The 22,492-nt window shown below is 34.4% G+C and overlaps 1 protein-coding gene across 2 annotated transcripts in view; it reads right to left on the bottom strand.

The window, feature by feature from the left end:
- Window positions 1–1,173: 1,173 nt before the first annotated feature.
- LOC111511719 (fatty-acid amide hydrolase 2) overlaps window positions 1,174–22,492 on the bottom strand; it is a 159,060-nt gene continuing 137,741 nt past the window's right edge. For both annotated transcript variants that reach the window (XM_074184268.1, XM_074184259.1), the window contains exons 3-5: window positions 20,314–20,565; window positions 14,844–15,223; window positions 1,174–10,931 (exon numbers count right to left, since the gene is read on the bottom strand). In XM_074184268.1, the coding sequence (XP_074040369.1) occupies window positions 10,383–10,931; window positions 14,844–15,223; window positions 20,314–20,565 (1,181 nt within the window). In that variant the 3' untranslated portion in view covers window positions 1,174–10,382. The remainder of the gene's footprint in view (window positions 10,932–14,843; window positions 15,224–20,313; window positions 20,566–22,492) is intronic.

The following is a 22,492-nucleotide window of genomic DNA, read 5'->3' as shown; positions in this document are numbered from 1 at the left end:
TAGTTTATTACAAAACCGCAAACCACCGCAACACGTGTTGTTTGTGGTTACCGCAAATCGCCGCAACACGTGTTGTTTGTGGTTCTGTAAGCTGTCTAGTGAAAATCTCACAATGACATGCTACTTGAATACCTTCTCTGCCATCAAGGTCCGACACATTGAGAATGTTCCAACAAAAAAAAACTGGTTCTATAGACCGAGATACAAGTTGTCTTATAACGCCATATGAGACCGAGATAATTTTTAAATTAGGTATAAATTAGACCACTGTTAAAACAGTGGTTCCCAATTTTATTTGGTCATGAAACCCTAAATGAGCATACATTTTTTGACGGTACCCTAGCAGTTTATTTTGATAAGTGAAGTGTTCACTTATTAAAAATTTTTGAATATTTTCATGTTACGACTCTGCTTTTATTTATTTTTTGTGTAAGCGTAAGCTGAAATTCCAGACTTGCATCGGTAAGTCGTCACAAACGGAAGCAGAACTGAAATAGGTTTTTCAATAATGCAGGGTATTTAGATCTCCGACAGAGGGCGCGAAACTCCTGAGAAAGTAGTGACTTTTTTATTTATTACTGATTTTGAACAGAGTTTTGCCAATATGCTAAATATGGTGTACATGTACCTATATCACTGTAACATTTATCATGTTGTTGACAAAAGTAATGAAAATATATACATTTTTTATGATAAATGAAAATATTTATCACATACTCTCTCTTCAACATCCGACCCAGAATAATATTTTCACACATGAAAAAGTTTGTACAATAACTAACATGTAAAGGGCAAATAAGCATCAGATCATTTGATAAAATAATTCCGTCAAAAGAGACAGTCGGACCGCACCCAAATAAAGTTGCAATATGCTGACTCAAACTATTAGGTACACTAATACAAACATATCCCAATTTCAAGTATCACAATAAATATGTATTTTCAAAAAATTTCGATAACACCGACTCAGTTTTGAATTAATCTATACAATGGATGTTTTATTTGGCTTGTTAAAAAAACTGGTAAAAGTCCATTGACATATTATATTTTGCAGACATTGGTATGTCATATCCCATAACTTTTATGTCATGTACAACTTCTATCTACCTATGAATTTTCCCAAACTTTCTGAATATCTAGACATTATGGTACATGACAAAGAAATAAACGAGATACAATATAAAGCACTTTTATTATTTGTTTGACATATAAAGTTTATAACAATTATAAAAAATAATGCACAATCTCATAGATCACATAAACCACTATATAAATATACTTTAGACAAAGGTTTTTCTTGAGAAAATAAACATTTTGATTCACCAGAGGACACTGTGTTTAATGAATAGATATATTCAACACCAGGGCCGTCGCGACAGGGGGTTTGGAGGGGTCCTTGACCCCCCCCCATCAATAATTGTCGAATGACAGTTGGGAATTTGTGGGTGAAAAAATATGCAAGTTGGGAATATTATTGCTGTATATAAAGAGTCAGGAAATACAAGAATGAAGAACAATTAAATACGATTTGAATTTCCCAACTTGTTAAACCCTAACTTGAACATTTCTCAATTCATTCGTGAAGGGCATTAGGTTTTTTATCCTTCAAAACAAGGGAGGTAATAGTTGAAGAAACAAGATATATGCGCATCAATATATTGCCAAAGGTTCATGGCATAAATGCGGAAATAACATGTTATTAACAAGTTAGACTAAACATATAAAGTCCACCTAACAGTAACAAAACTATCTTTATATACATTGGGAAAAATTTGATTTCTTGTGAAGATAAGTCAGTTTTGAACGACAACAGAATGTTTTTGCACAATAACACTTTATAGTGAGATTTGCACTGAACGGTTTACAAAACCACAACACATGTTTTGCTATACAGTAGCTTCCTCAGGCGTTTTCCTACTGAAAAAATTCTATTTAATTAGTGCTTTGTGTAATGTAAAAGTAACTTCCTTCTATGCATGATCTACACATCTTTTGTTATAAATTTATTTTGAAATCAATAGCTTTCTTTTTTCTTTTGGAAGTTTACCACATTTTTTGTATCAAGATAGAGACGTAGAAAGCCAAAACCTTTCTTTTCCAAAAACTAATCTCTTCTAAAAATATACTCCTTCAATGTAATTTTACAATTTGAATCATTTGACCTTCTATCATTGTTACCATATCAATTCACCTGAGTTAATGTATAAACTAATGAACATTAAATGGACAAGAAATGAATCATTTACCAATTTCCACCCAAGAAAACAGATTCAACAGAAAATGAGTTGGTAATATTTAAATTCTCAAATAGTTTATATTTGATCTCTAGTAAAATTATTAGTCATTTTGTAATGCTTTGATTTTTAATTAGTTTATTTTGTATTATATTCATATTATATTATGCACTGATTAGATAGAATTTGGTCAGTGTGAAACGCCTGAGGAAGCTATTGTGTAGCAAAACAGATGTTGCGGTTTGGAAACTGTTCATTGAAAACCACACAGTGTTACTTGAATATATTATGGATAAAACAGAAACAGATTTTAATCAAGTTTCGATCAATTTCATTACATGTTTTTCAAAAAAGCAAAACCAGGACTATCCAAGAGTTACTGTTGCCAACGACTGCTTCAGAAAATTCAAAAATCAAAACTGATTGTCCACTTAAAAAGTTGATTATTGTTCAGTACATCGTCCGTTTTTCAGGAAATTTAGTCTTCAAATTCATCTAGCAAGAATACAAGAGATGATGTAGAGTGTTCGCCATGAGCAGTTAACAATTCTCACAATAACTATTCTGATAGATTCCATAGAAAACATTTTCGAGATCTTATTGCACCAATTTGCTGATTTTCAGTTGTAATTATAGGCTGATTTAATACATGTAATATATAAAAAACGTATCTGAGGTGATATGCAAATAAGTTGTTTTGGATGAGCTAAAGAGAAATGAAAGTTGAAAAAAAAACTGTAAACGATTCTCCCCATTTCGTATCTGGTTTTTCTCATGTTTGAGTTCTACAAGTGATTTTTAGATTGAAGTCACAAATAAGAGATCAAGTTTTATCATATCTTAACTTTTTAAAATTAAAAAATGATTTTCACTATGAAAACAAAATAAATGTTATTAGTATGTTTTGATATAGATAGATTCTTATCAAGTATCGGCCAGTTCCATTCAATAATTGAAATATGATTTTGTACTGGGTTTTCATTAAAAAATCAGGTTTTGCACAACAAACACTTTTCCTAATTATCAGAAAGGCAATATTCTTCCCGCGTTTCAAAACAGAAATTACACTCTTCAAACAGCCAAGTCTTTGCATATGATGATTTAGATGATAATAACCTGTAAGTAGGCCTGTTAGACAACGTATGTCATTCCTGCTGTAGTCTAACAATTGTTTGGTAAATTACTTTGAAAGGTTTAAAAATGCCCTGGATTGGGCTTATCCTTTTAGACATTAACGAAATTCTGAAACTCATATTACAGTCCAGGTGTTCAGTATTTGTTTGACAAAGCCTAAAGCGATGCCAAATACAAGTTATTCTGGTCCGATGAATTTGCTTGTATCGCCCTAGCTTGTAAGGGAGTCAACAGCCTAATTACCTTTCATGTCAATGTGGTAAGGAACCCGTACCAGAAATAATTTAATTTAGGCATTTCTATCGAGGAGTCTTTTTTGGCAGTGTACTACCAACTTGTACATTGCTCGGTGAGAACTAAGTACTTCCAAAGCCAATAATTCACACAAATCAATGACGTAGATTTTCACATTGGTCCCTAGGCAGGCACATATCTCTGTCCTGGATTTGTTTGTGTATAAACCTGCACCAGAACCTGAAGATTTTTTGATTCATGTGTTAATCAGCAGTTACCTACCGGAGATTTAGCATGGTACTGTGGAAACTGAGTGTACTGAGGTATTGAGGAAATCGTACTATAAAGTACAAAAATGCAGAAGTTGGCAGGGAGGCTAATAGAAATTTTCCATGAAAAAAATATTTCGTCTTTTTTAATCCATCCTTATATGCATGTACAAAGGAAGACAATTCTGATACTTGCGTAAAATTTTTTAAGAATCAAGAATGATATCAAACTTCTCTATAAGATTTTATGGATATTCAAGGCAACTTACATAAGCTTTCTCAGAATCACGATTAAAGAGAACAAAATCCGTGATCGAATGGAATCTGAAGTACCAAACGTTTCGTTTACTACTGCCGCAGTCATCAACAGTGGTGTGTGCGTTGACTGCAAGAACGAAGGTTATACTTTGAAGTTAACGCACATACCACTGATGATGTCTGCTAACATAACTAGAGAGAGATGAAGCTTATGAAGAATTCAAGGGAGCAATAACCAATGATGAGAAACAATTAAAGTAGTTCATCTACAAAAGTTTGAAGTACCAAGTCATCAACCCACCGACAAAGAAATCAGAATTATATCAAAATGGAATCCTTAACTGTATGAAAGATTGAAAAAAAATGTTGAAAACTTTGAAGTTGATAATGAAACCTGACCATAATTCTATTCCCAATGAGATTCGATTCAACTTTCAACACAAAAACCATTGCTGCAAAATCGAATGATAACAAGGCAGAAAATTTCAATTTTCTTTGGCACAAAATATTTTAGACATTAGAGCAAATATTCCTGCATATCCTTCTTGGCCCAACATGGCTTCACAAGTCATTAAGAACTCGATGACAAAATATAATCTAGTACCATGCATGAAATAAAAAATATTATAAATCATCTTGACAGTAAATCCAACTCTCGTTATAAATGATAAAGTAACAGTATGATAAAAGTAATAAAACATATTATTTTGAATTTTGTCAACACACAAAACCTAAAAACCAGAACTATTGTTTCAGTGCCAAAAGTCAGTATCACTACTGAAGCCAAAAGTTTTCGTCCTATTAATACCCTAGCATTGGAAAAAGTCTTAGAAGTTGCTGTTTATGATCAGGTTTATGAATATCTCGAAATTGTTAAGCTTTTAATGAAACAACAGACTCGTTTCAGTTCTATACAATCTTGTGAAACGGCTCTACAACTAAATGGAAGTTATTAGTAGGTTAAAATTAGTTGGCAGTAGCATTATATAGTTTTAAAAGGGCCTTCAAAACTATTGATTTTCCAATGGTTCAGTAGCTATCTGTTAACTAGGTTTCAATGTACAAAATAAATGATTCACACTATCAAAAATATCAACCTTCATCAACATCAATAAACTCGAGTTGAATATTAGTAAGACTCAAGCCACGATCATTGCAAGGTACAAATATAACGCCATCAACGTACAGTGAATAATACAATTTTTGGTGACTCAATCGAAAAAGTTGAACAATATGAACATTTGGGTTCCATTATTACCGATACGCTGAACCTCAAACAACACTTCCAATATATATCTTATAATTTGAAAGGGGTATATTTTTAAGAGAAATTAAATTTTTGGAAAGGTTTTGGCATCCTACTTCTCCATGTTTATACAAAAAATGAGGGAATCTTCTGAAGAAATGAAGAAAGCAATTGGTTTCAGAATAAACTACTTAAACATATGTGTAGATCATGCAAAGGAGTAACTTTCAGACACGAACTGGAAGAAAAAGCCCTCTCGAAACAACTACTTTCATTTAAACTTTGAATTACATGAAAGAAAAAATACTTTCGAAAAAAAACCATTTTTATTAGTGATGCGCCAAATATACGTTTGGTATTCGGTATCTTTTTCACTATTTGTATTCGACCAAATCATTCGGTTTTGGTACTGAATACTACATTTGGCATTAGTGGGAAAAACAGAGAATTCATAGATGTCGCTAATGAAAGTGTGGCCGAATTTCACCAGTACTGCGTGAGCAACGGACTTACTGTAAATCCTCATAAAAGTGTTTTTATGACTTTCTTACCGAAAAATATTCGTCACGATTATAGTAATCTGATAAGATTGAATGGACATTCCTTACATGAACTGAACTCAGTGAAATTCTTAGGAATAACACTGGATAGCAAGTTGACATGGGAGATACATATTAATAACATAGTAGGTAGGCTGAGCTCGGCATGTTTCTTAATTAGACAACTAAAGAATACGGTTTCGATCAGTGTCTTAAAATTGGCATATTTTGGGCTGGTTCAGTCAATATTATCTTATGGCATAATATTCTGGGGATCATCGGCACACTTAAATAATGCTTTCATTCTTCAAAAAAGGGTGATACGTTGCATGAAAGGAATACATCCCAGAGAATCGTGTAGGCCTTATTTTATTGAATTAGGCATCATGACACTACCATCTCTTTATATATATTTGTTAGTATTAGATATGGCAAATAAAAAATTGGTAAGAAATAATGAAATACATGGTTATAACACTAGGAATAGCAATCATCTTCATCAATTGTTCTCTAGACTGACAGTGGGTCAAAATTCTAATCATTATCAACAGATAAGATTCTATAATAAAGTTATAGACATTTTTGGTCATATAAGAAAGTTCAAGAAAATAAAATCTTTATTATCAGACTATTTGTTAAATATGGCATTTTACTCCACAGAAGAATTCTTAAATATGTAGAATTTATATGTTTAGTATGTATAATATTTGTATAGATGTATGTACTGGGCCTATGTTTAATTATTTAAAGTGTGTATACACATATATTATGTTCATAATTTTAATCTAATCCTATTTTCTGACAAGTCCAACAGACTCTATACATTGTTTTTCTTTTTTTTCTTGCAATTGTATTGGAGTTTACAGTGATGAATAAATTGATTTTGATTTGATTTGAATATATTCGGTTCAAGTATTTCTGTTTTATTGACTACACAACACGGTATAGAACTAACAGAGAAAATTCTTATGCAGGATTTATGTTATATTATAAGTCAAAAAAATCTTATGAAGAATGTGTTGAACAGAGCTGATACAATAAAGCAAATAAACTTCAAATTAACATTTCTTTTTAAACTTCAAATTGAAACAATATTTATTTTTAAACTTTAATCAACATTTATTTTCAAACTTAAAATCAACATTTTTTTTAACCTCCATCAAATCTACATTTTTAGGCCTCAAATCAATTTTAAACCGAATAATTCAGCCGAATATCCGGTTCAGTAAAGGTTAAACCGAATAATATTTGGTATTGGGTGAAACCACTATTCGACGCATCACTAATTTTTATATAATCATTGAACCTTTTTCCTGAAGTACGAAAAATCACTCACTAGCAGCGCTAGTAGTTCGGTAGGGACAAACACTGCTTGATACTCATATAAACATATGGTTAAAGTACAATTAAAAAAGAATGTTTTTAACAGAAGATGTTTCTGGAGCAAAACTGAAATTTGCAACTGTAAAGGATAACAATGTTGTAACATTAAAAGGTTGGCTTGCATTCCGTAATTTGAATGTAACTGAAAAAAAAAGTGAATTAATAAACAGGTTAGTATACAGACTCTTGTAAAAGAGTAGCGGTAGATTCAAACTGTAATGAAAGAAATTTAAAATAATTATGAATTTCAGATTTATTTCCGAGTGAAATAGTGAAGTAGATAGTAATGAAATAATTCAATTAAATATAATGAATGAATATAATTTAATAAACGATTGAGGTTATATCTCATTCTAATCAATGGTAATTAACTATAAAAAACTTACTATTCATTTCATGTTTAGAGCATACATATGAATATTTATTTATTTATTGCACTGTTAAATCTACTCTCCTCAAAGCATGTATCCATTTCTTAAATCTAACCTCATTAATACGAGTTTTTATAAATGGTATAAAAAACACGTTTTCTTCCGGATATCGATTATCTGACGTACAATTCGCAAAACAGCAATGCTTTATTGGCATTATACTAGCACAATATAATTTTTTATATCAAATTTATATTTTTAAATGATAAATTAGTATTACGTAAATAATACTGTTTTACATGTGAATAGTTTACTATTACTAGTGCTGCCTCTCATGCCACGTTCGATGTACTATTCTCAGGAAAAAGGCTTATTATATATAAAATGCTTTTTCCTATTCGGTTTGTACTCCAAACATTTGTTATGGAATTGATTCAGATATCATTCACAGGATTGCTACACAATATAATATATGAAAGATTCCCACATTTTTTTGTATGAAGATTGTAGAGTGGAAAGCCAAAAGCTTTCTTTTCCATATCTGATAACATTTCATAAAAATAATTTCTTTACCTGCATCAGTAAATATTCAACTTTCCCAAAATCAGTTATTGTATTTGAAAGAATAATTCAATCTCACTTCGAATATTATCCTACATTATTATCATTGCTTGATAATAACTCTTTAGCATCTCCACAGAAACTTCAAATCATAGGAATTTTTTTGGGTTGTAATCGAAATACCACCATTATAACAATGCTTCGTGTGTTTGACTGGTTATCAGTAAAAAACAGCTTGTTTCACTATTCAATTATGTTTTCACTCAAAATAACCATTCTCTATTCCACAAAGGTTTTCTAGAGTATAACAAACTTCCAGCCAAATTGAAGCAATGCAATACTTTATCAAACTTCAAACATGAGTTAATGAACTTTCTTGAATTGGAGAACAATGTTTTATTATACTCGAATTATGTTGTTATGTGGTTGGTTTATTGAATAACTATGTATTTGGAACACAGTTTTTACAGTAAATTTTATCACAGAAAGTTACCCGAGTTTTGTGTAATCTGTTTTCGAATATTAGACGAAATTTAGGGTCCCCAACTTGAAAGTAAAAATTCTGAAAAAAAAAAAAAATGGAAACAATTCACAGTTATTGTTGAGTTGTCATCTTTATCTCGGACATACATTATTCGATGAATTGGACATCGCCATAAGAGAAACGCTTGATATTTCTATCTTTAAGGAACAATTGGGAACCTCGTATCTAACAAAAATTGCTACACTTTCAAATTTTTCTTACAAATTAATAATTTCTTCACTATATGTGTTATTCATTTTACAACTGTTGTATGGTATGTTAGACCATCAGTAATGATTGTAATTGTATTATCAAGGCTGCCGTGAAGCTGCATATTTATATCATATTGAAAACAGAACAAATCAGGAAGTGATGAAATCAATGTTACCATGGCAACTGGGTCAATTTTTCGAAATAAGATTATATAAGGTGGTAGCTATCAATTTTTGTGATCACAGATGATTTATTAGTGATTTTAAAATGGATTCAAGCAACAAAGAAAGTGTGAATTGTATTCCACCAGAAATAAGTAAAGCAGCTGAGGATGTAACCTTGTGTTCATTGCCAAAAAATCCAAGAAAATATACGGCAAAGTGTATGAAGAATTCCCGAGGTGGTGCAACGGGAATAATGTAAAAAATAAGAATTACCCAGAGAGTGTTGTTCTTGCCTATTTTTTGAAAAAATTTAAATATCGTAAGCCCTCTTCCATGTGGTCATATTATTCCATGCTAAAAGCTACTTTGAATGTACATGATAATAGAGATGTAGATACGCAAGATTGATAACTTTTTATAAGTTAACTACAGAATAATTCAGATATATGTTTCAATAATTTTGCATTTATTGAAACCATCGAAATGTAGTAGATTTCTATTGATATGAGACTGAAATGAACTTTAGCGCCTGCTCAACGTTTTTATCGCCCGCCGGGCGGTAAAGTAGTCCGCAGGCGCTAAAGTGCTACTTTACGCCCGCAAATCCGAGCGATAAAGTGCTACTTTACGCCCGGTCGTGCAAAAAAGAAATTTTATACTTTAATAACGATAGAAGTGAATATTGTTATTATTATTATTGACGGGGATAAGTTTCAATTAAACTTCTTGAATGTCCAAGGTAACAGAAAATAAAAATGAGGTTTTCAAAAGTGTAGCTGAATATGATTCGTCCACAACACCTTTTGGGAGCCATTAGATGAAGAACGTGTTTTTGCAAGCACTGTGCCTGAACTATCAATGGCCATTTGTAAGAATGGAGACATTATCTATGGGATCTATAGAAAATTCGAATCGCCAATATTATAGATCAATGAGTTCCAACTGTGGTATGACGTAAAGCCAAGCTTAGACATCGCATGTCAAATAATAAATTTCTTTTTGTTTCTCTCTCGGCAGCTTTGGACTCAATGACCTCTAGACCTATTGCTGCATTGCCTTTAATAATGTTTAATCAAGATGAAAAATGAAACGTTTTATAGAAATCATGAGAACTGAATTTTCAGTAGAAAACAAACGTAAAAGCCTTCAACAACCAAAATTTTCAATAAAAATATCTGAAGCACCTATTAGAAAATCAGACACCAATAGTTCACCCTAATTCGTAAAGGCATTGTGCAAAAATTAATAACTCCTTAGACCTTTATGGCAGGTGGCACCCATCCTCCGAACGCTTTTTCCAGCTCCCGCGCTACAGCCAAACATAGCCTATCATTTCCTTCTGCAGACACAACCTGCACACCAATCGGTAGGCCATTTTTGTCCAACCCCATGGGACAATGAGTGGCAGGAAGTCCTAAGACATTTATCACAGCAGTGTAACTGAAATTGAAGGGTTTAATGAGAGGTTCGTTGTGATAAGGAGCAGCCGTGGGATGCGTGGGGTACAGAAACACCCCATCATCTCCAAGAAGGTCCAGAAGTTCTCTTCGGAGATCATTTCTCTCATTCACTAGATAGTCGTACTTTTCGTCGCCATGCTTGATGCCTCCGTTCTCAAGTAAACAAGTGGCAATCGCAATGAAGGTATGTTCGGATTGACGAAAGACCCATTTGAGAAGTTCCATATATGGATTTATGGAGCCGTCGAGATTGGCCAGTTGTTCTTGGAATTTTGGTCCATTTGGAGATTTCATGTTGGCAAACCACATTGGACTGCTTTTGCTGAATCGTTTGTAGGAAACCTGAAAATGAAAAACGACACAAATGAAAAATAAGAAGGAGATATACTTTGTATACATTTCACTCTCCACGATAATAATAAACAAACAATTCAATTTCTAGGCACGTTTTCGTAACACAGTAGCTTCACGGGTATATATTTCATGAATAGAATAGAATTTATTTATCATTAAAATATCATACACATATAACATATACATTATTGGTACAATATTTATCAGACTAGTCACCCAAACTGAAGAAAAAGCAGGTTATACATTCAATTCTAAAAATTCTTCGACATTGTTAAGGGCATTTTTTAGGAGAAGGTCTATTGAAGCTTTTTTGAATGTATTGTAATTTTCAATATTTCCTAGTAACCTATAGTTGCTTTGTTATAACATATGACTCCTCGATAGCTTGCTGAGCTGAGTCTTGCCCAAGGGCTAATCGTGAGTAAGGTAGTCTCAGTTCATTTCCTCTGTGAGTATTGTGATCATGTATCATACTGTTTTTTGTATGGTGTGATTCATTACCGTTGATATTCATAGTTCTGAGCACAATATATAAAGACGGTAGTGTTAAAATAGCTAGATCTTTAAAAACTGTCTTGCATGATTGTTCAGAATGTATGCCAGCAAACCATCTATTTATTTTTTTTGGATAACAAACACTTTTGTTAGGTATGCTGAGTTTCCCCAGAATATTAACCCATTTGAGATATTAGATTGTACTAATCCGAAATAGGCCAATTTGAGTACTTCTAGAGATACTGTTCCATGTAGTTGTCTTTTTATGAAGCAGACTCTACTCAGTTTTGTTATTAGATAATCTGTGTGTTTTCGCCAAGTTAACTTCTGATCAATTACTAATCCTAGATAATTATTATTGATTCACCGGCTCTATATTAGTGAACAATGATCATTAGTAAGATTCTTTTGTTGATAATTCATGAAAACAGTTTTATTCACATTAACAAGTAGACCGTTATTTGTGCACCATTGTGAAAATTCATCGGCAGTTTTATTTGCAGCTTGAACAGAGAGGAGAAGTTCATTTTCTGCTACTATTTGATAGGTATCATCAGCATATATATCATTATTTTTTGTGAAGATACACATGGATTTTCAATATCACTCATAAATATTATAAAGAGAAGCGGAGCCAATGTTGAGCCTTGTAGAATTCCTAATGAGACAGAAGATGGTTGTGATTTTATTTCATCTATATCATATTGTATCTAACAAAAATATAATGAATAAATTTTCCATGTCGATGTGACTGCATTCAGCTGAACGTTTTACTTCTTTATTTAATGAAGAAAAAAACTTCATGAAATAGTAAAGCACTTTTTTTTTATTGAGAATAAAAAAACATGATGTGGCAGATAATTAAAGAAGAAACGGGTTCACTGCATTGTAATCAGATAGATACTGAAAATCCGGGAGAAATGGCCAATAATTTTAACAGCCATTTTGCAAATTCAGCTCTCAAAATTTTGTCAACACAAAATAATATCGGTAAAGTGAGCGGTTTTGAGAAGTCGATAGCCTCCAATAGTTACACCTTGTTTTTGAGTCCAGTCACAGAAAATGATTCAATAGCAATTGTAAAAAATATGAAAAACAAAATGAGCTGTGGAATTGATGATGTTCCAATACTTATCATTAAAAGCTATATATATATATATATATATATATATATATATATATATATATATATATATATATGAAATAGTTAGTGTTTTAACTCATCTGATAAATATGTCATTCGAGCAAGGTATTCTTCCTGATTATTTGAAGACAGCTATTATAAAACCACTACATAAGAAAGGAAATTGGTCAGATATTAATAACTTCAGACCACTTAGTCTTTTGACATACATGTATATCAAAACTATTCGAAAACGCAATGGCGATGTTAGTAATTTAGGATTCATAATTGCAAACAAAAAAAGATATGCTTTTTGACAAACATAACAAGAGATGAAAAATATAAGAGCACAGTGAGTGTTCTAAGTTCTCTAAAATGCACGAACAGGTGTATCCAGATTTCAACATGCAAGTTGCCATCAACGGATATCTCTCGAATACTTTTACCATCAACGCTGGTGTTTCCCAGGGATCCATATTGTCTCCACCCCTATTTTCATTGTCTATCACCGACTTATTGGAAAACAACAACATTCTATTTTTTCTTGACAAAAGTGTAACGAAATACAGGATGTTCGGTTTAAAAAACACAACTTCGATTGTCACTTTTATGAGCCACCCTGTAGACTTAAAAAATTCTTTTGCAGCCTTAATCAATATACATATAATGGAATGGAGAAATTCCCGAAAAAATTATTGGTTTGGTTTACAGGGACCGTGTCGTATGGGGTGCCCCACCCTGTATACTTTTTTGTATGATGAATATTTTGTTCGCACTAATGGAAGTACCCCAGGAAGTTATTCTATATCTGATAATCAATTGTACATGATTATATTTCAAATTAGACGAACAGCAATGAAAATGTGAGTTTTATATACAATTAATTTTGTCTGTAGCTCTATACAAAGATGTGTAGATCATGAAAAATAGTAACTTTCAGACACAAAAAAGCCCTCTCGAAACAGCTATTTTCATATAAATATTGAATTACATGAAAGAAAAATACTTTCTTAAGAAATGCTTTTATTATATGAACACTGAATTATACGAAAAACACTTTTCTCTATTCCGTTTGTATTCTAAACATTCGTAATGGAATTGAATCAGATATCATTCACAGGATTCTTACACAATATAACTAATGGAAGAAGTAAAATTTCACTTAAATGAACACTGTCATCGTCACTGCTAGACATCCGATGTTTCGTCGTAAGACACTTGCCTTATTGGATCTTCAGTAGAAATACGGATAACATTATAACACAAACGGAATAGAGAAAAGTGTTTTTCATACACTTCAGCATTCATATGGAAGTATTTGATTTGAAAGTATTTTTCTTTTGTGTAATTCAATGTTTATATGAAAATAGCTGTTTCGAAAGGGCATTTTCTTCCAGTTTGTGTCTGAAAGTTACTTCTTTAGGTACATGATCTACACATCTTTGTATAGAGTTAATTTTTGAAATTGATTGTTTCCTTCCTTTCGTTGTAAGATTTCCACATTTTTTGTATCAAGATGGAGAAGTGGAAGGCTGAAAGCTTTCCGAAATAATTTTGTCAGTCTTGGAATAAATTGAACTCCAGTTATATTTTTTAGATACATTGTGCAAGTTTATGGTTTTGAGGAAACAATGTTGCCCGTTATTTTTCATTCTGTTCAATAATTGTACAGCGGGTGATGAGTGATATTTTCCTACACAAAAAAAGAACTAGATGATAAAAACCCCAAAAGCCATTTATAACAAAATTCACAGAATGAGGATGTGAAAATAAGATACACCTAGAAGAGTTATTTTCTTTGAATTTGGTAATAATTGAAATGGGACTACTTCATTTGACAATGGTATTTATTTACAGAATGCAGATTTCCATATAATTTTTGTGATGAGTACATTATATGTACATATAAATCTTACATTGCAAAAATATAAAGCAACCTATAAAACTGCATGAATAATATGTGTAAATTTTCATTATGGATGGTTAGCGTGGAAATCGAGAAAAAAGAAATGATTTCTGTCTAATTCAATGTCAGTAGGCGTCTTTTTGACTTGTATTTTGAATAAAAATCTTGCGGACGCATCCCCCTATAAGTTTTCAATGAGATTTTCAATTTTTTTTGACCATTTTCAAAGTTTTTCCATTTGCAAACTATACTTTCCTATAAGTATGGAGTATATTCTAAAAATATAAATTATTTGGTGATGAGTTTATTTTCGAGACTTTATAGTTGCTGCTGGTTCTTTATTTCTGTCAGCTGAAGTTTTGTTATATATTTTTACCTTTGTTGCTTTAACTCCGTGAGCTTTATCCAGGTGCTTTGCAATCTTCGAAAACAACTCTCTAATTTCTCCAGCTACCGCCGAAACCATCACTGAACCAGTGTCGGTCTCTTGATAAAACCATTTCAGTTTCTTGACATCAACTGGATCGTCCAGTCTGAGCGTGACACCATTTTGGTTGGTGATGATTTTCATGAGAGGTAGCAGGTCTTCAGCCCTTCTGCACATGGGTCCCAAACCCAGGAATCGATTTTGTTCTTCTGTCACTGGAATAGGATACTGACCATGGTTGGGCACCACGAAAGGAGAAGGTTTGTGTCCGAAGATACCATTGAAGAAGGAAGGCATTCGGATGGACCCTCCTATGTCTGAACCGATACCTGAAATTTGTAGAATAAAAACAATTAAACATACTGAAAGTAGGTATATAATAATGGTATCATAGAACATAAAATATTTGAAATGAAATGAGGAGAAAAATGAAACCGAAATTGATAGCTCTTTCACTGTATTTCATTGTAAAAATGTTGATACATGTCTACAGAAGTTGTTTCTTATGTTTTTTTGAGTAACTATTGAATATATTTTGAAACTAATTGAACGATGAATCGACATTCATAAAAAATATTGAATAATGCTTCTGAGAATTGCGTTTATTAGAAACTATAAACATCTCTATTTGTTCTATTGAAATAGTCAACATGACATCAATTGTTTCAAATTAAGATTATGCTTTGATTATTGGGTCGGTGTATAAAAAAGTTCACAGCACTACGTCAGATAGTGTACAGGTTTTTTAGATATTGTACCTCAGAGTTGAATTATCAAATTTTTATAATTTTAACGATTACTGTTATATTGGAAATCAATTAAAATTTCAATAATGATTGAAATATTAGAATTACGATGTTCCAAACAAAATTGTCAGAACCAATATACTTTATGAATTTTTTATCTTCTGTCTTTCATATAATACAACAAAAGGGTTATGATCGAAATTCTAAAATTGAATGTTCATTACTTGATGAAAAGTTGTCACAAAGCTACTAATTATTACACAACTCAAGTAATGCGTTATTGAAGATCTTTCTATAGTTACCTTGGAGATTTTGGTAAGGCTGAAACATGTATATATTGCAGTTTAGTTTTATGAATGCAAATAACAAGACATTTGAAAAATGACAACCAACATTTGCCTAAGATGACAACTAATTGCAGATACATTATTAAGAATGTATGAAACAATAAATAAACAAAAAACAATTCAAGCCTTCAGGAATTGTATCTTGAAAAAAATATATGTAAATAGTAGAAAACAATGTCAAAATTTCATTTGAGAATATTAAGATGGAAAAGGGTTATGTTGTTATAACAAGAAATTGTGTAATGTCTCGTAATATATTATTCCAAGAGCTGATTTCGAATTTTGGAATACATTTTCAACAATCTGAGGGCATTTGCAATTACCACATACATATATGTTGTAAGCCCTTCAGTCGTTATGTCCTCGGGTTATCAGGGGTATTTAATTGAAAAATGAAGTGGGTTGATGTTGCATTACTTGAACTGAATTTTTGTACAAACATACGCTGAACAGTTACGAAACAATCTCAAATGATTCATGATATCGCATTTGCTGATATTGAAGCATATATTGACAGCCCCCTCCATCTTCATTCTAAAATGTATTTTATTTGTTAGGCAAAACCATGAATTATATGATAAGACTGCTTCAGAACACAGTCACAATATAAGAAACGGTGATCTTCTAAAAGTCCCACAGCATCTCTTGACAAGCTATAAAAAATATGAGGGTATAATGCCATTAGGTGCTTCAATAAGCTGTTAAATGTAATAAAAAAAATCACAAATGACAAAGTATTTCATGATTGTGTTGAAACTATGCTTTTAGAAAGATGCTATTATAGTGACCAAGATTTTTTAATTGACAATCTCACAAACAATCAAATCCACAGTGGACGTGATTTTATTTAGATTAAATTATGTGAATGGTGTAAAATGTTCAATTAATACGTGGACATATATGCTTATTTCTATATGTGTTGCTTAATCTCCTTCTCTTTTTATCTTCTGACTTAAGTTATATACCCAAGTGTATCAAAAAAGGTGAATAAATATTATTATTACTATTATTATTATAGTATGGTTTTCTGATTTGAAGTAGTGAATACCTTTTCCAAAGTCGGTGATCAGCTGTTACTGAATAGTACAAAACATTTGTTAATACATAATAATCCAAAGCACCATAGAAATTCAAGATTTCAACCCTATTTATAGTTAGATGAAAAGAAGGTCGAACGTGGAGGATCAGCAGTACATCTGGCAGAGAAGTTTGCAATCCCTTTTCAGGATGAATGAACTAGAAGCAGTACATGTGGCAGAAAAGTTTGCAATCCCTTTTCAGGATGAACGAACTAGAAGATTGTATGCTACAGATGCTACAGTGCTATTTGTAAATCTGTGTTATTCAAAAAACAATTCCACTACAAATACAAGCAGATGGTTCAATTGCAACAACAGCAATAGAAAAAGCAAGTCAACTAGCTGAACAATTTGCGTCCCAGTCCACAGCCGATTTTTTGGGAAAGGCACTACCCACTATTCCCCCACTGGAATCTACAATGGCGGAAATTATTTTTCGATAACTTTTAGTCAGGAGAATTTCCTGATGAAGTGCCCGTCATCGTATCTAAAAAGTGCGCAAATGCAGACTTTTGAACTGTCTTACCAGGAAGGGGTTTTTTTTCTTGGAAGACTGCTATTTCCAAAAAGGGCAAGAAAAATCTTCCGAATAACTATAGGCCAATAGCTTTGCTATCAGTGATATCAAAAATCATGGGGAAAGTCGTTGAAAAGCTCTAACATGTTGAGAGATCATCAATATGGCTTTCAAAATTAAAGATCAACAGGCGACCTTCTATCCTACGCCACATATTTGGAATAACGCAATCGAGAAACATGGAGAGTCAAGAGCTGTTGTGCTTGATATGTCTAAAGCTTTTAACCGGTGTGGCATGATAATTAGCTGGCCAAACTTCTACGCTATGGCCAAATAAACCCAGCTTCTTAACGAAGCCGATTAGTTCGTATGGTGAGTGGTCTTTCAGGTCAGATGGTAAGAGTACGGCTCTGCCGAACTCTAAAAACCTGACTCGGTCCCCAGCGGGCAGACACAAAGTGTCTCCAAACAGAGGCGACACACACTGTCTTCCGGCAGTCTGAGTCTCTGCATATGATGATTCAGATAACAATGACCTGTAAAAAGGTCTGTTAGACATTGTAGTTCATCACTACTGTAGTCCAACAACTGTTTGGTATCAAGCTTCGAAGGGTGAATAAACGCCTTAGAGTGAGCCAATTTTGGAAGATTCTGCCAGAAGTCCATAAATCTTATGCCATCCAGGTGATAAATTTTTGTTTGGCAAAGCATAAAGCGATGCCAATGACAGGTTCTGGTCCGATGAAGCTACTTGCAGCATCCTCCTTTGCAAGGGAGTCAGCAGCCTCATTGCCATCCAGCCAAGTATGGCCAGGAATCCAGACCAGAGACAATCTGTTAAGTCTTCTTATCGGGGAGTGTCGTTTTTGGCAATTTACTACTAATTTGAACGTTGCTTGGTAGGAACCAAGAGCTTCCAATGTCGCTTAACTGTCCGAGAATATTTCTATTGACTTGTGTATGAGGTTGGATTTTTCCAATCTTTCCGCACACAATTCAATAGCAGACATTTCCGCTTGAAATACAATCGTATAGGTTCCTAGGCAGGTTGATATCTCTGTCCTGGGTCTGCAACTGAAAGCACCCGCACCAGAACCGGAGGGTGTTTTTGATCCATCTGTGAACCAACAACTGTCTGCTCTTAATATTTCCTTCTCCCGGAGGATCCAGTCCTCTCTATTCGGGGACAGTACTTTATAAGGTAGTTCGTAGTCGACAGTTGGAGGTATAAAATCAGAGGTAATTTCCAGAATGCTGTGACTTCCAGTGTCAACCAACAGTCTGTTGCACTCTGCATTAAATTCATTTGTGCAATTGGCAATGTGCACAAGTCTATATGCAGTCCATCTAGCCTCTCGCTGCAGAAACATGTGGAGAGGAGGTAGATCTAGAAGGATCTCCATGGCTGCTGACGGTGTGGTATACTGATGGCAACACAAGCCTGTCTCTGTAAGCCAGAGAGCTTCACCTGGGCCGTTTTCTGTTGGTACACGAGCATATGTTCACAGTTTAAAATGTTTAACATGTTTAGTTTGTTGGTAAGAGACATAACAGTAAGAGGTGCTTCTCGGTTCGACAATTTTTATTATCAAAAAATACGGATCAAAGAGTTTGCATCAAATTTTGTGTGAAAAATGGAATTAAGTGCTCAAAAATACTTGCAATGTTGACAGTGACATACGGTGAATGTACTCTGAGTCAGAAAAATGTTTACCAGTGGTATAAGTTTTCCACAGAAGGTCGAGAAAATGTTAATGGCAATGCTCGCCCCGGACGCCCCAGTACATCAACAACCGATGAAAATGTTGATAAAGTGAAGAAAATTGTTATGGAGAATGGTCGAATCTCTATAAGAGAAGTTGCTGAGGACATCGGCATATCGATTGACTCCTTTCATGCATTTTTTCGGAAATTTTGGGTACGAAGCGTATAGCGGCGAAGTTCGTTGCTAAATTGCTAAATTTTAACCAAAAAACCGTCGCATGAGCATCGCTCGAGAAATGTTGAATGGCGTCAACAGAGATCCAGATTTGCTTAAAAGGGTCATAACTGGTGACGAATGATGGGTATATGGTTATGACATCGAAACCAAAGTCCAAACGTCCCAATGGAAGAGCCTTCGAATTGCGAGAAGCATTATGAAGAAAAAGTACGGCATTGTGGGAAAACACCTCATGGCTTCTGCATTACGATAATGCACCTACTCACTCGTCATTGCTTGTTCCTAATTTTTTCGCCAAAAACAACACCGTAATCATGCCTCAGCCACCGTATTCACCAGATTTGCCCCTTTGCGACATTTTCCTGTTCCAAGATTGAAGAGATCCATGAAAGGACGGCGTTTTGCGACGATTGAGGAGATAAAAACCGAATCGCTAAGAGAGCTCAAGGTCATACCAAAAAGTGCATATCAGAACTGCTTCGAGGATTGGATAACATGCTGGCACAAGTGTATTATATCTGAGGGGGCTATTTTGAAGGGGACGAAATATAAATTGATGAATGAAAAAATTAAAAAAAAATGTAAATTCAGTTCATTATTGGAACAGACATCGCACAAGTTCAAGTTACCAGATACTCTCTGACCAGGTTACTTTCGGGTGTAAGTCTGACATATTCGAAAATAGTATCAAATAATATCAAAATTTATTTTTGATCATCACAGGAACATATGACATACTCTACACTACTCGTCATTCAAATAACTATTAGATAACTTGAGATACTAACCGAAAGCAGATACTGCAGCAGCCTGTGCGCATCCTTCACCACCGGAAGATCCTCCGACAATGTGATTTGTATTGTAGGGGTTATTTGAGCGACCATGAACATTGTTGGCACTCTCCCACCACATGCACAACTCCGAAACATTTGTCAAAGCAATAGGTATAGCTCCAGCATTTCGCAAACTTGCAACAACTTTAGCATCTTCAGCGGCGATGTTGTTCTGGCGTTTCACCAGACCAGAGGAATGTAACAGACCTGAAAAGGAAAAATAATACTAAATATACAGAAAGAAAAAATAGTCAAAATGTTTGCTTTAGAATTTTGGACGTTTTGCAGATATGGTTTGAAACAATTCACCTACTGATCAACGTAATAATAATAATAATTCTGACAATATTCTAATTATTGGAGTCCTTGGTGGAATGATGCCCTCTCTACTCACGCATCTTAAACTCATACCGGCCTACCGCACTAAGGCAGAAATCTCAGCCGGACAGATGCAGAAGGCTGTCATTCTTGGCTCACTGTGCTTGCTCAGGGCACTTGATTCTCGGATCCAATCATCACTTACCCCACGGTGTGTGGAGTGGTCGTTGTATCGGGGCTTCGGGGGAAAAGGCCTGACTAGCGCATACTTCAGTATAATAATACAATATAAGCGTAACCTCTTTATGGCCTGAATCGATTACCGTATGGCATTTGATACAATATAGCATGAGCTCAGATGCCTTGCAGTACCTGACAAAATAGTGAGATGCATTGAACAACTGATATCACTCTGGCGAACTCGCTTCACCATAACGTCTGGTCAAGCCAGGGTCCAAACAGGCTGGATCACTTTCAGAAGGGGTGTATTTCAGGGTGATTCCCTCGGTCTCCTTCTCTTCTGCATCTCAATATTGCCATTATCCGTTGCACTCAGAAATACTCGAGAGTATAAATGTGGCACTTGTGTGGACGATCTTAAACTTTATGCCTCTGGAGAAAAGGATCTCCAACAGTCCTTGAGGGTGGTGGAAGAGTACATGCATGCTATCAATATGAAATTCGGGATAGACAAATGTGCAATAGTCCATCTCAAGAGGAAACGGTTCGGGGACTATGGAGAGGATGTGCAGCTCGTAGATGGAAGCATCCTACACCATTAGGATACCGGTGCGGCGTATACTTAACTCAGGGTAGAACAACGCCACCCACAAGAGGTAACAGCAGTGAAGAAATCTTTCCGCGGCAAGTATCAGCACAAACTTCTACAGATTTGGTCATTGAAACTGTCTAGGAAGAACAAAGTTGCTGCAACAAATATGTTCGCCGTTTCAATCCTACTCTACTGATTTGGAGTAGTGAAGTGGACTCGGGACGAGCTGTATCAACTAAACGCAAAGACCCGAAAAATGATACATCTCTTTAGGAGTTGGTATTCCAAATAGTCCGTTCCACGGAGACAGTGGACTTTAAAGTTTGGAGTGTCTACATGACGGAATGGTACTGGATATAGCATTTAAAATCGTCAGGAGTTCGGATCCCCTTCTCTGCATTATCCGTGACCATGAGATAGCAGGAATTGAAGCATTTCTCTTTGGGGCAGCTACCCAAGCAGCTGATGAACTCGGTTTAGTTTTCGACGCTGAACGAGGTGACTACAACTCTGTCACCGAGATGGAATCCGTTCAGCAAAGAGCTCGTATAAAAGCCGCAGAGATCAACTCACTTCTGCGGAAACACAAGGATAAGCCAATGTAAGTGGTCTTCCTCAATAACATTAGGGACCTTGGCTTATCAAAGCGCCTGACTTTCGCTTTCCTCAGGTCGAGTGGGCTGCAGTCGGAAACTGAGTTGTTCATCATGGCTTGCCAGGATGGTGTCTTCAATACCTTAGTCTACCGCAGTCGTGTGATGGGTATAGAGGTTCCTGACACAAGGTGCAGGGCCTGCCGCGAGGCGTCCGATACCCTAATGTACTTGCTATCGTCATGTCCAGCATATGCGACCTCGGCCTATATTCATCGACATAACGCGGCCCTAGGAGTGCTATATTACCATCTACGGCACTCTTACGGTATTGACGAGACACTGGTGTTGCCCTACGCTCTGGGGGATATTGAATCCGTTGTGGGGAACGAGAAGTGCCGAATTAATTGGAACTATTCGTTCCCCACCCTCAGGCTCATACAAGCTGATA

Source organism: Leptinotarsa decemlineata, unplaced genomic scaffold (assembly GCF_025532065.1).
Source record: "Leptinotarsa decemlineata unplaced genomic scaffold, Ldec_3_MD MMD2_P_RNA_scaffold_2, whole genome shotgun sequence".
NCBI classification, from domain to species: domain Eukaryota; kingdom Metazoa; phylum Arthropoda; class Insecta; order Coleoptera; family Chrysomelidae; genus Leptinotarsa; species Leptinotarsa decemlineata.
Note: the sequence above shows the minus strand (reverse complement) of the source record. Positions and strands in the feature narration are given on the sequence as shown.